This window comes from Bufo bufo, chromosome 8, assembly GCF_905171765.1.
Source record: "Bufo bufo chromosome 8, aBufBuf1.1, whole genome shotgun sequence".
NCBI classification, from domain to species: Eukaryota; Metazoa; Chordata; class Amphibia; order Anura; family Bufonidae; genus Bufo; species Bufo bufo.
Window position 1 is genome coordinate 205,924,712 of NC_053396.1, and position 15,164 is coordinate 205,939,875.

Sequence of the window (15,164 nt, forward strand, 5' to 3'; positions counted from 1 at the left end):
CTATCTGATTGGTGGGGGTCCGACACCCCGTACCCATGCCAATCTGCTGTTCTACAGTAGCTCTGGTGCAGGGACTGCACAGCTCCTCCCAATGCGTAGTGGATGGAGCCGGTGACTGCTGTGCTGTTCCTATTAACTTCAATTTGGATGGGGCTGTTTGGTTCGGGCATCAGAGCTACAGCAAAGCAGCTGACCGGCGGGGTGCAGGTTGTCAGAGACCCACCAATCAGATAGGGATGGCCTATCCTGAGGGACAACCCCTTGCTGGACAACCCCTTTAAGGAGTGAATCCTTTCAAGGTGGCATTGTCGTAAAAGTGTTTCCTAAGCAGCCTTGAAGACAGTTCACCATGACTTAGAAGTGATGTGATGACTGGTGGAGGAGTCTAGTACAGTACCTCACTGATCCCCCGCAGTTCTCCAGTCGCTGCATTTCGTTCCATGCTGAGCTCCGTCTGCGGGGCACTGATATCCATATGATAAAGGGATCCGACATCCTTACTTCGAGGAAAAGACCTGAGAAAATAATAGGATATAGTCCTGCACTGATCTGAGTCAATAGGAAACATACAGCGCCACCTAGTGGAAGAGGCAATCACTGGAATCATAAGAATTACCGTAATTTTCGCTTTATAAGACACACTTTTTCCCCCCAAAAGAAAATACTAGTGAGCGCTTCCATTACAGAAGCGCTCACTAGTATGAATTAGGTACCGGGAGATGGGAGCGCTTGTAGTACTCACCCTCCCCCGTCTTCCTTGCTGGGGCCGGCGCTTCACTAACCTGACCACGTACAGCGACAGGACGTAGTGCGCGCACTATGACCTGACGCTGCACGCAGTCAGGTGACAGAGCAGCACAGGCTGGGAAGACAGGGGAGCGCAACTTCTGCCAGAGGTGAAGGACAGGTAAGAGGAGGTTTTTTATTTTAATCTGATCTGAGGTCTGATGGGGGTCTGACATTGGGGGCTGATCTGAGGTCTGATGGGGGTCTGACATTGGGGACTGATCTGAGGTCTGATGGGGTTCTGACATTGGGGGCTGATCTGAGGTCTGATGGGGGTCTGACATTGGAAGCTGATCTGAGGTCTGATGGGGGTCTGACATTGGGGGCTGATCTGAGGTCTGATGAGGGTCTGACATTGGGGGCTGATCTGAGGTCTGATGGGGGTCTGACATTGGGGGCTGATCTGAGGTCTGATGGGGGTCTGACATTGGGGGCTGATCTGAGGTCTGATGGGGGTCTGACATTGGGGGCTGATCTGAGGTCTGATGGGGTCTGACATTGGAAGTAGATCTGAGGTCTGATGGGGGTCTGACATTGGGGGCTGATCTGAGGTCTGATGAGGGTCTGACATTGGGGGCTGATCTGAGGTCTGATGAGGGTCTGACATTGGGGGCTGATCTGAGGTCTGATGAGGGTCTGACATTGGGGGCTGATCTGAGGTCTGATGGGGGTCTGACATTGGGGGCTGATCTGAGGTCTGATGGGGGTCTGACATTGGGGACTGATCTGAGGTCTGATGGGGTTCTGACATTGGGGGCTGATCTGAGGTCTGATGGGGGTCTGACATTGGAAGCTGATCTGAGGTCTGATGGGGGTCTGACATTGGGGGCTGATCTGAGGTCTGATGAGGGTCTGACATTGGGGGCTGATCTGAGGTCTGATGGGGGTCTGACATTGGGGGCTGATCTGAGGTCTGATGGGGGTCTGACATTGGGGGCTGATCTGAGGTCTGATGGGGGTCTGACATTGGGGGCTGATCTGAGGTCTGATGGGGTCTGACATTGGAAGTAGATCTGAGGTCTGATGGGGGTCTGACATTGGGGGCTGATCTGAGGTCTGATGAGGGTCTGACATTGGGGGCTGATCTGAGGTCTGATGAGGGTCTGACATTGGGGGCTGATCTGAGGTCTGATGAGGGTCTGACATTGGGGGCTGATCTGAGGTCTGATGAGGGTCTGACATTGGGGGCTGATCTGAGGTCTGATGGGGGTCTGACATGGAGGGCTGATGTGATGTTCTGATAAGGGGACGGGATCTGATGTCCTGATATTTATGGTTGTCTGATCTGATGTCCTGATATTTATGGTTGTCTGATCTGATGTCCTGATATTTATGGTTGTCTGATCTGATGTCCTGATATTTATGGGGGTCTGATCTGATATGAGGTCTGATGAAAAATATATATTTTTTTATTTTCCGCCTCTTAAACCTGGGGTGCGTCTTATCATCGAGTGCGTCTTATAAAGTGTTAAATACGATACATCGACCATACACATTCAATAGAGGCCAGTCTTCCCCGGCTCAGCCAAACGTGAATGTGTATTCAATTCTAGATGTTGCGATCACTCACCTCTGGCTTCTGTCAAAGTCATGGATAGAAAGCCATTGTGGGTCAACCAGATAGTTCTCAACGACTTCGAAAGACAGATCCACCTCATATGGGGGTAAACCATGAGGGACCTGGAACAAAGTGCAAACTTTATTATCATTTCTACAACTCTCTAGTACATTTTTGCTTCAAATCCTTGCTATTTTCAAGATCTCTGCTTGTTGTCAGTGGAGTGGCGGCATTCTGTAGACCAGTGGAGGCTGAGATTCGAGGCTGTCACAGAGAAATTTTAAGACTGGATACAATGGCAACAAACCCTCTGCTGTGGGGAGGATCAAGTCTGTACAGGTTTTCAGGGGGTAAAAGGGACCACTCCAATTCACAAAAAGCAAGCAGAGATCTTGAAAGCAGCAGGGGAGATTTTCCCATTTTTCAGTCCCTGCCTTCCCGGAGCCATAACTTTTTTATTTTTCCATTCACATAGCCATAGGAGGGCTTGTTTTTTTTCCGTGCACCAATTAATATTGCGTCCAAAAGGGGTGGAATTGGAAAAAAAACGCCATAGTTTCAGAGTTTTTACAGCGTTTTCTATACGGTAAAACTGACCTGTGCCCTTCATTCCCGGGTCAGTACGATTACGGTGATACCACATCTATATAGTAATGTGGGGGCTCATTTTTTGGTGGGGCAATCTGTAGTTTTTATTAATTTGGGAGAGCATCATCGGAGGCCATACATTTTAAGCAAGTACGGCGGAAAGGGATTCATAGGCAATATGAGTATGTACGTGAGAAAAAACGGGTTGGGACACAGCACACCGGACCTGGTTTGCTCATAACTAATTGGCGAGTATTGCTTTTTGATCATTTCTGGGGAAGTAAAGCAAAAAAAAAAAACCTGCAAAATCGGTCATTTAGATTTTTTCATACAGCGTTCACCATACAGGGTAAATACGTTCACATTTTAATAGTGTGGGCGTTTTGGGATGCAGCAATGCGCATGATCTGAATTATTTTTATTTTTTTTTCTATTATGAGAAAAGGGGCGATTAAATTTTTTTTAATTTTTATATTTATTAAAACTTTTTTTTTTTTTTAAGCCCCAACAACCCCCTCCCCCCAGGGGGCTTGAATAGGAGATCTTCAGATCACTTATACCTTACACTGCAACGAATTAGCATTGCAGTGCATGGCAGATTCGCTATTTTCTAATGGAGCACTGCCACCTGCAGGCCTCCATAAGAACTACAGTTGTAATAGCATGGATTTCTTCAGGGAGATCCAGGCTATTAACACAAACGAACAGCTTCTCCAATCTCAGCGCGGGGAAAGCCGTTCGGGACCTGGAAGCGCATCGATCCTGGGAAAAGCCGCCTGAAATGCCTTGGTCACAACAACTGAACAAAACACCTGTGTAGGTTAAATGTCTGCCAAAGGCATTATCGCCGATCGCAGACATTAGCCCCAGTTGTCTGTGAAACAGCAGACAACCGGCAGCTTTGTTGCCTGCTCCTCTCCAGGCGCCATCTTTAACCACCTCAGCCCCCAGTGCTTAAACACCCTGAAAGACCAGGCCACTTTTTACACTTCTGACCTACACTACTTTCACCGTTTATTGCTCGGTCATGCAACTTACCACCCAAATGAATTTTACCTCCTTTTCTTCTCACTAATAGAGCTTTCATTTGGTGGTATTTCATTGCTGCTGACATTTTTACTTTTTTTGTTATTAATCGAAATTTAACGATTTTTTTGCAAAAAAATGACATTTTTCACTTTCAGTTGTAAAATTTTGCAAAAAAAAACGAGATCCATATAGAAATTTTGCTCTAAATTTATTGTTCTACATGTCTTTGATAAAAAAAAAATGTTTGGGTAAAAAAAAAAAAATGGTTTGGGTAAAAGTTATAGCGTTTACAAACTATGGTACAAAAATGTGAATTTCCGCTTTTTGAAGCAGCTCTGACTTTCTGAGCACCTGTCATGTTTCCTGAGGTTCTACAATGCCCAGACAGTACAAACACCCCACAAATGACCCCATTTCGGAAAGTACACACCCTAAGGTATTCGCTGATGGGCATAGTGAGTTCATAGAACTTTTTATTTTTTGTCACAAGTTAGCGGAAAATGATGATTATTTTTTTTTTTTTCTTACAAAGTCTCATATTCCACTAACTTGTGACAAAAAATAAAAACTTCTATGAACTCACTATGCCCATCACGAAATACCTTGGGGTCTCTTCTTTCCAAAATGGGGTCACTTGTGGGGTAGTTATACTGCCCTGGCATTCTAGGGGCCCAAATGTGTGGTAAGGAGTTTGAAATCAAATTCTGTAAAAAATGACCAGTGAAATCCGAAAGGTGCTCTTTGGAATATGGGCCCCTTTGCCCACCTAGGCTGCAAAAAAGTGTCACACATCTGGTATCTCCGTACTCAGGAGAAGGTGGGGAATGTGTTTTGGGGTGTCTTTTTACATATACCCATGCTGGGTGAGATAAATATCTTGGTCAAATGCCAACTTTGTATAAAAAAAATGGGAAAAGTTGTCTTTTGCCAAGATATTTCTCTCACCCAGCATGGGTATATGTAAAATGTCAGTCATTGATCACGCCCCTGTAAGGCTCCATTCAGACGTCCGTATGCGTTTTGCGGATCCGATCCATCTATCTGTGGATCCGTAAAAATCATGCGGACATCTGAATGGAGCTTTACAGGGGGGTGATCAATGACAGGGGGGTAATCAATGACAGGGGGGTGATCAGGGAGTCTATATGGGGTGATCAGGGGTGATCAGGGGTGATCAGGGGCTAATAAGGGGTTAATAAGTGACGGGGGGGGGTGTAGTGTAGTGTAGTGGTGCTTGGTGCTACTTTACTGAGCTGCCTGTGTCCTCTGGTGGTCGATCCAAACAAAGGGGACCACCAGAGGACCAGGTAGCAGGTATATTAGACGCTGTTATCAAAACAGCGTCTAATATACCTGTTAGGGGTTAAAAAAAACACATCTCCAGGCTGCCAGCGAACGATCGCCGCTGGCAGGCTGGAGATCAACTCTCTTACCTTCCGTTCCTGTGAGCGCGCGCGCCTGTGTGCGCGCGTTCACGGGAAATCTCGGCCATCGCGAGATGACGCGTATATGCGTGACTGTGCGCAGCGCTGCCACCTCCGGAACGCGATCCTGCGTTAGGCGGTCCGGAGGTGGTTAAAGAGATGTCATCAGCTGTTCTTGTGTAGCGCATCTCGGGTCAAGGGATTATAAAACAGGGTTATCCAATAGTAGAAGTACCCCCCATAATGCCGGGGCCCCTCCTATAGATGATAATTACCTGCTCCCCGACACACGGCCGCCACTGCATCCCCCTTTTGCACTGATCAAAACATCTGGCGACGGGGGGAGCAGCCAATAGGAGGCTGCGACGGTGACCAGCCTCCATAGCATCGGGGTGACGCAAGGGAGGCTGGTCACCGTTGCGGCCTGCTATTGGCTGCTCCCCCCCTTCACCAGATGTTTTGATCAGTGCGACAGGGAGATGCAGCGGCGGCCGTGCAGAGATCCGGAGGGACACGGGTGTCGGGGACTGGGTAAATATCATCTATAAGAGGGGCCACAGCATTATGGGTTGTACTTCTACTATTGGATAACCCCCTTAAAGGTCCTGTGCTTGAATAACGGACTTACCGTGGATAAAGGAACGGTGGAGCCTTTAGGGTCGGGGGCGTCAGAGATCAGCTCCAATCTCCCAGCAATGCCAACTTCCAGTATAGAGAGTGGGAGATCCAGTGGATCCACAGAGGAGAGATCTGGAGATGAAAATTATGTGATTGGTCCACTAGGGGGCAGGATTTATCTAGCAACTGCCAGAGCAACCAATCAGGTTCAAGCTCTCAGAAGCCCTACTGAATATGAAAGACACCATCTGATTGGTTGCACTCGTTTTATGCTTGTCACTATCTATCCCATCACAGACATTAAAGGGGTATTCCGCCTGTAACAAGCTATCCTCTATCTACAGGATAATAGGGGATCAGTGGGGGTCTGATACCTGGGAGAACCCACCAATCAAGAGGACGTGGATCCCACATTCCGAGGGGAGCCTGAAAAAAAGTATGGAGCAGCTGGCCGAGCATGCACATGCATCCATCTCTATGGGACTGCAGGTGGCAGCTGAGAGCTTGTACTCTGCTATCTCCTATAGAGGGGAATGGAACTGGAATACCCCTTTAAAGGGATTCTGTCATCAGAAATGAGCCCTATAAGCTAAACATATGGCGATGTCCCTTGTAAAACACTGAACCCTAAAGCGAGTTTATCAAATGCCCCTGTGGCTCTATATTCATAAAAAAGCGGTTTATATCACCTGTCAATCACTTCAAAATGTGTCCAGGGGGACGTCTCATGGTGAAAGGTGCCCGGCTGCAGCCATCTCGTTTAGGTGCCCAGCGCCGCCTTCTGAGCTGAAATCGCCGCCCTCCCTTTCATGCGATCCGCCTACCTTACGTCATCACTGCCTCTCTAACCACCGCTCGCTTCATCCAGATCCCGCGCACTAGGTACTAGCTTTGAAGTGGAGGTTCGAGCGAAGTGCGCCGGCCGGCGCATGCGCACTTCGCTAAACGAGGCCGCTGCCAGTAGTCCGCACGGGTGCATCAGGTTATACCTAGTGCGCACGCGCGGGATCTGGATGAAGCGAGTGGTGGTTACTGGTTAGAGAGGCAGTGATGACGTAAGGTAGGCGGATCGCATGAAAAGGGAGGGCGGCGATTTCAGTTCAGAAGGCGGCACTGGGCACCTAAACAAGATGGCTGCAGCCGGGCACCTAAACAAAGATGGCTGCAGCCGGGCACATTTCACCATGAGACGTCCCCTTGGACACATTTTAAAGTGATTGACAGGTGATATAAACCTCTTTTTTATGAATATAGAGCCACAGGGGCATTTGATAAACTCACTTTAGGATTCAGTGTTTTACAAGGGACATCGCCATATGTTTAGCTTATAGGGCTCATTTCTGATGACAGAATCCCTTTAAATGAATTTAATAAAAGTGGCTGACTGGTGAGGCTCCAACCTCTGAGACCTTCAACAATCCCCATGAGGGGGTCCCCGGTCTTCTATGAAATGTTGGCCACATGTGCGCTGCCACTGCTGAGGGTTTGCTACAGTCACATCCAGATTGAACCCTTTTTAACTTTCCCAAAGAGGCAATGAAGAACGGTGCAAGAACTAAAAGTCCCAGCAAACCCTTCACACGATTTATAGTTCTCCTGCTTAATAAATTTAAAGGGGTTGTCCAGTATCAGGAGGAGGAAACTGAACAACCCCCGGGCCCCGCCTTGAAATAAAGAACAGGTAAGTACTTCCCTCCCAGATCATGTGCCGCTCTCTGGTTCTCCCGGCTAGGCTCTAGTTACCTGGTGATGTCATGTCCACAACCCTTGACTGCTGCAGCCAGGTAAGTAGAGCCTGGCCGGGAGAACCGGAGCGTCGGCGCAGAATCTGTAAGGTAAGTACTTACCTGAACAAAGGGCATCTGGAGACAGTCAGAGGTTTGCAAGGCATGCTGGTACTTGTAGTTCCACCAGGTCATCTAGATCATTAGGGGTATTCCTACCTAGTTTACTCATTGTAGACGTCTGGAGCTCATACGACGCCAGGAGGGGGTCTTCATCGGAGATTTCGGAAATTCTGAGGGATTGAAACACAAAGTTTACTAAAAAGTTTCAGAACTTTTCCATCTACAACTTGCTGACGGTTTCCCTAGTGTGCATGGCAATCTAGAGTCATGGCGCCATCTGTTACCATGGTAACAGGTGTCCCTCTGTCAGCAGCTTTTAGCTTTCCGCACGATGACTGAGCCAATTGTGAATTTAAAGGGGTGCTCCGGCCACAAACAGGGTAGGTAGTAAATAGGGGTGAGGGGGCCAACACATGAAAGCTTCTTGTCACAAAGGGTCAGGGTCCTGAATTTTGGATTTCCTAAAATATACTGATACTTGTTGCCACTGTGGATATATCTTATATGAGGGGAAATGTACAGAACAGATGTTCTAGGGTGAAATGAAGGCAACACCAAGGCCATGGTCAGGCAGACAATGCAGAGTCAGTATTAAAATAAGCGTTTGTTAGTTACCATTCACACGCAGGGAGCTGCAGACTGCAGGACAAAAGTCTGCACTGTGTCACTGAGGAGGGGAATGCAACATGGGTGAGAGCCTGGATGCCGACGTCAGAGAAGCGATGAAATTAAAAGCTTTATAAAATGTCGCCGATAGACACCATTTTTAAGAAGTAAATCACCAACAGAATGGTCAAGCTCAATCCAAATCAAAATGGCCGCCGCACAAATAACACACACGACGCGTACATTTTTTCCTCTAGTTTCTGAACGTTCTTCGGCTGCAGTAGAAAAGCGCGATGGGCGGAGAGCTCGACGTAGTGACGCAAATGATTGGCGGAAGTGAACTGCGACCTGCCTGCGGAACGTGCAGACTTTTCTAATGGCTGGCAGAACCTGAAAGCCAGATAACCTGAGCATGCGCAGTGTGCAGAGACGGAGATTCCCGTCTGGAGTGATTATAGTGACCTGGAAAGTCCTGCTATACTGAGAGCTCTGGATGACACATGTATATGGGGGAGCTCTGGATGACACATGTATATGGGGGAGCTCTGGATGACACATGTATATGGGGGAGCTCTGGATGACACATGTATATGGGGGAGCTCTGGATGACACATGTATATGGGGGAGCACTGGTTGACACATGTATATGGGGGAGCTCTGGATGACACATGTATATGGGGGAGCTCCGGATGACACATGTATATGGGGGCGCTCTGGATGACACATGTATATGGGGGAGCTCTGGATGACACATGTATATGGAGAAGCTCTGGATGACACATGTATATGGGGGAGCTCCGGAAGACACATGTATTTGGGGAGCTCTGGATGACACGTATATGGGGGAGCTCCGGATGACACATGTAACTGGGGGAGCTCCGGATGACACATGTAACTGGGGGAGCTCCGGATGACACATGTATATGGGGAGCTCTGGATGACACGTATATGGGGGAGCTCCGGATGACACATGTAACTGGGGGAGCTCCGGATGACACATGTATATGGGGGAGCTCTGGATGACACATGTATATGGGGGAGCTCCGGATGACACATGTATATGGGGGAGCTCTGGATGACACATGTATATGGGGGAGCACTGGTTGACACATGCATATGGGGGAGCTCTGGATGACACATGTATATGGGGGAGCTCCGGATGACACATGTATATGGGGGCGCTCCGGATGACACATGTATATGGGGGAGCTCTGGATGACACATGTATATGGAGAAGCTCTGGATGACACATGTATATGGGGGAGCTCTGGATCACACATGTATATGGGGGAGCTCTGGATCACACATGTATATGGGGGAGCTCTGGATGACACATGTATATGGGGGAGCACTGGTTGACACATATATATGGGGGAGCTCTGGATGACACATGTATATGGGGGAGCTCCGGAAGACACATGTATTTGGGGAGCTCTGGATGACACGTATATGGGGGAGCTCCGGATGACACATGTAACTGGGGGAGCTCCGGATGACACATGTATATGGGGGAGCTCCGGATGACACATGTAACTGGGGGAGCTCCGGATGACACATGTAACTGGGGGAGCTCCGGATGACACATGTATATGGGGAGCTCTGGATGACACGTATATGGGGGAGCTCCGGATGACACATGTAACTGGGGGAGCTCCGGATGACACATGTATATGGGGGAGCTCTGGATGACACATGTATATGGGGAAGCTCCGGATGACACATGTATATGGGGGAGCTCCGGTTGACACATGTATATGGGGGAGCTCTGGATGACACATGTATATGGGGGAGCTCCGGATGACACATGTATATGGGGGCGCTCTGGATGACACATGTATATGGGGGAGCTCTGGATGACACATGTATATGGAGAAGCTCTGGATGACACATGTATATGGGGGAGCTCCGGAAGACACATGTATTTGGGGAGCTCTGGATGACACGTATATGGGGGAGCTCCGGATGACACATGTAACTGGGGGAGCTCCGGATGACACATGTATATGGGGGAGCTCCGGATGACACATGTAACTGGGGGAGCTCCGGATGACACATGTAACTGGGGGAGCTCCGGATGACACATGTATATGGGGAGCTCTGGATGACACGTATATGGGGGAGCTCCGGATGACACATGTAACTGGGGGAGCTCCGGATGACACATGTATATGGGGGAGCTCTGGATGACACATGTATATGGGGAAGCTCCGGATGACACATGTATATGGGGGAGCTCCGGTTGACACATGTATATGGGGGAGCTCTGGCTGACATGAATATGGGGGAGCTCCGGATGACACATGTATATGGGTGTGCTCTGGATGACACGTATATGGGGGAACTCTGGATGATACCTGTATATGGGGAGCTCCGGATGACACCTGTATATGGGGGAGCTCTGGATGACACGTATATGGGGTAACTTTTCATCACCATATTCTGACGGCCATAACTTGTCACTTGTCTGTCTTCGGAGCTGTGCGAGGCTTGTTTTTTGCAGAGCAAGCTGTAGTTTTTACTGGTACCATTTTGGGTTACATACAACTTTTTGATAATTTTTGTTCACTTTAATGAGGAGAAACATGACTCAAAAAATAGCAAACTGGCTATTCTTTTTTTCCTATACGGTGTTTACCGCTTAGGAAAATATTTTTATTTTGTAATAGTTTGGACATTTTTAGACTCGGCAAAACATTCTATGTTTATGGGACAATCAGAAGGTCACATGTTCAGTTCCTTTAAAGGGCATCTGTCAGCAGTTTTGTCCCTATGACACTGGCCGACCTATTACATGTGCACTTGGCAGCTGAAGGCACCTGTTTTGGTCCCATGGTCATATGTGGCCGCATCGCTGAGAAAAATGATGTTTTAATATATGCAAATGAGCCTCTAGGAGCAACGGAGGCGTTACCATTACACCTAGAGGCTCTGCTGTAACTGCTGCACTCTCTACACTTTGACCGACAGGACTAGGTGTGATGACATTTACACTGTCCATTCCTCTCAATCAAGGTGCAGAGGTCGCGGAAGTTGCAGAGAGAGCAGAGCCTCTAGGTGTAATGGTAACGCCCCCGTTGCTCCTATAGGATCATTTGCATATATTAAAACATCATTTTTCTCAGCGATGCGGGTACATATGAACATGGGACCAACACAGATGACTTCAGAATTCTCGAATTGCCAATATTCGCAATAAAAATTTGCGATTATAATATTCGCGATCAACACTAATAGTTGCTAAGAGATGTTGTTAGTAAACCTTCAGTTTGTTTTTCACACGCGTGAAAAACACATCAAAACGCATTGCACCCGCGCAGAAAAAACGGAACAACTGAACGCAATCGCAGACAAAACTGACTGAACTTGTGTGCAAAATGGTGTGATTTTCACTGAACGCACCCGGAGCCAATCCAAATCGTTCATGTGAAAGAGGCCTTACTGGTGAGAGATCTAGTCGGGGAGGACGTCCGAAGATCAGAATACATAGGTAGGTGGGTGGGTATGTACATAAAGCCTGGCCGCAGGGTTCGAACCCCCACATGGCGCCTCTATTTAGGTTTGGCATAATTTGTGGCACAGACTAACAGGCATACAGCAGGTCTGGGGGCATTTGTGACGCCCCCGGCTGCCATGCCGAAGAATCAGCCCCAGGTAAGCGGCCTTCATGGGGGGTGATGTGGACAGATGTGACCGCCTCCATCAGTCCAGTCATCCCAGGCCACGGTTGATATCAACTGCGGTATCGAGGGCGGTAGATTACGATAGTTAAGCCTTGTTCACACTTCAGTGTTTGGTCAGTGTCGGGTATATAAAGCAAATGCTTTATATAAATATAAAAAAAAAATGTACAGATCAAAAGAAAAATTGTGCAAATGATATTGATCCGCGAGGTGGACATATACACACCTCCAAGAGTTCGATCGAGACCCTAATTATTTTGTGCAATCAGTAAAACAGGTTTATTATACAATAGTTTAGAATACAATCAAAAATTAATCAACGTAAATTTAAATAATATACAATGATATGCAGTACCCAGAATTCACCACTATATGGTGCCAACAAAACACTACTCAACCAACACAAGAATATTATGCAATCTGACTTTAAAATTGTGAGACGTATAAAATCAATGGATTATGAGCAAAAACTCAATCAAGAAGATGACCGATACGAGCCCTTGCTCTGCCCAAAATGATGACCAATCTCAGATAATGGTAGTATTGCAACAAAACTTATAAATTATCGGCTTGATATCAAACTAGGGAATATAAAGATTCCCAACAGAGGGTTTCTCCAATATTTTCCCCTTTATTCAGTTATATGCATCGTAACTGAAATCAAGTGAAAATATTTATGTAGCAACTAACGTTACACGTCCGCAAATCAGTGGGTATCTGGCTAAGTATCAAGCCAATTAACTTATATCAATACTACATATAAATTAAAATATACGTTACCCAAGGGTCAAGTGATGTGCAGAGTCTTGGGGCAGTCAGCTCTCAAGAGTTTTTCTGATAATCCAAATCTTTCTCCAGAGATCTCCCTTTCTTTTTTCTTTCTTTCTGTCTTCCTCATTTTTTGTATGTGGTTTATTAACCAAAACTTATCAGATGAGCACACCTTCCTAGTTTGGAACTTTCCAATCATTGTTGCATAGGCGTGTGTATTGATAAGGAATGTGATGTCATAACATTACCCAGAATGCACTTTTGCTACTGGTGTAGTATTAACTGCTCATATCTAGGTGGCACTGTTGTATAAGCTATAAGCATCATACCATTAAGGGTTAACTCATACATGCCTGATATTTTCAATACTACACACCTCTGACATCTGGAGGCCTTGTCTCAGAGCCGAGGGACAAACTTTGATACATGAATGTATACTTTGAGGAACATCTAGACAATTCTCACACTGTGGAATTCATGTTCAGATAAAAAATACAATGAAGCCTCTACTTCTGCAGGTGCTGTGTATCTTTGAACTGTCTAAATGTATAATATATTGTTACAATAACACTAGCTCTTTGAACGGCACAGAAATCTTCCCATGGACTTACTTCGGCCTACATTAAAATCCATACAAAATAGTGAATATAAACCAACATTGCTCTTAAAGGCAATGAATACCCATTATAACTAGAATAAGTAGATATAACTGTTTACACTCGTGGAAAAGCACAACATCAGTGATTTCCATCAGTGATTTTCAGCCAACACAAGGTGTGAGTCCAAAACACAGAACAAGGGCAGATTTTTCCATTCTTCCTTATCAATGGAGGCTCCATTCTTTATTTTGGTTTAAAAATCACTGATGGAAATCACTGTAGTGTGGACTAGGCCTTACCAACATTTTAGCTGGCAAATTTGGGGCATGTAAGCCCCGCCCCATTCCTAAATGGAAATGATGACTTATGGGTAGGGCTTACATTAGCCACACTCATTTTGACCCCTGAAAATTAGGGACACTGGGGAAGATTTATCAAACTGGTGTAAAGTAGAACTGGCTTAGTTGCCCATAGCAACCAATCAGATTCCACCTTTCATTTTTCAAAGGAGCTGTACAAAATGAAAGGTGGAATCTGATTGGTTGCTATGGGCAACTAAGCCAGTTCTACATTACACCAGTTTGATTAATCTCCCCCCACTCTCTTATAATTCAAGACATTTGACAGCCATGGATTAGAGTCTATTGGGGCTGGGCCCTCACAGTCACCATGATATACTGGTACTTCATGGAGGTTAATCCGAGAACCGCTCCTGAATCCCAGTACATTAGTCATTTTTCACACATGCGAGCTGCCATCTTTACTCACAAGTCCTGCGATGCACAGGTAAGTCCTTACCTGTGCCTGTGCGCGAGCCACTCTGAAATGAAATGCGGTCACCGGGAGCAGGCAGTTCCGAGAACAGCCTCCGGGGGCCTTCATCGGGCTGTTCTCGGAACTGCCTGCACCCGGAGACGACATTTCATTTCAGAGCGGCTCGCGCACAGGCACAGGTAAGGACTTACCTGTGCATCGCCGGACTTGTCAGTTAAGATGGCAGCTCGCATATGTTCGCGGGCGAACGCGGCGAACTGGCCATCACTGGTCCTGAGTACAACAAACGTCCCCGTCCCCCATGACAGCCCCTTCATAGACAGTAATTGTACGTTAGGACTCATGCACACGACCGTTGTTGTTTTGCGGTCCATTTTTCACTAATCCGTTTTTCCATATCTGAGGGTTTTTTCTCTGATTTAAGTCCTCTTCCGTTCCGTTATTCCACAAAACATATCCATTTGGTCTCCGTATGCGATACGTTTTTTGCGGATCGGAAACAGTAACTTATTAATCAGCAAACACATGAGCAATATGGGTTGGGCATAGCATTTCTACAGTATGGATCCGCAAAATACGGATGAAACACGGACGACATACGGATGTGTTCCGTATATTTTGCAGACCCATTGACTTGAATGGGGCCTCGGACTGTGATTTGCAGACAATAATAGGACATGCACTACTTTTTTGCGGAACGGAAATACGGAAACGGAATGCACGCGGAGTACCTTCCGTTGTTTTTGCGGACCCATTGAAGTGAATGGTTCTGCATACGGTCCGCAAAAAAAAAATGGAACAGAAGCGGAAAGAAAATACATTCATGTACATGAACCCTTACACCGCTATGGTCAGCAAATCGGAACACGCCCATTAGTGATAAA

General features: G+C 46.8%; 1 protein-coding gene across 3 annotated transcripts in view; it reads right to left on the reverse strand.

Moving 5' to 3' along the window:
- Positions 1-8,606, reverse strand: part of SKIV2L (Ski2 like RNA helicase) — a 49,252-nt gene extending 40,646 nt beyond the window's left edge. For all 3 annotated transcript variants that reach the window (XM_040405451.1, XM_040405450.1, XM_040405449.1), the window contains exons 1-5: positions 8,466-8,606; positions 7,947-8,020; positions 6,014-6,135; positions 2,357-2,466; positions 398-515 (exon numbers count right to left, since the gene is read on the reverse strand). In XM_040405451.1, the coding sequence (XP_040261385.1) occupies positions 398-515; positions 2,357-2,466; positions 6,014-6,135; positions 7,947-7,959 (363 nt within the window). In that variant the 5' untranslated portion in view covers positions 7,960-8,020; positions 8,466-8,606. The remainder of the gene's footprint in view (positions 1-397; positions 516-2,356; positions 2,467-6,013; positions 6,136-7,946; positions 8,021-8,465) is intronic.
- Between the last annotated feature and the right edge of the window lie 6,558 nt (positions 8,607-15,164).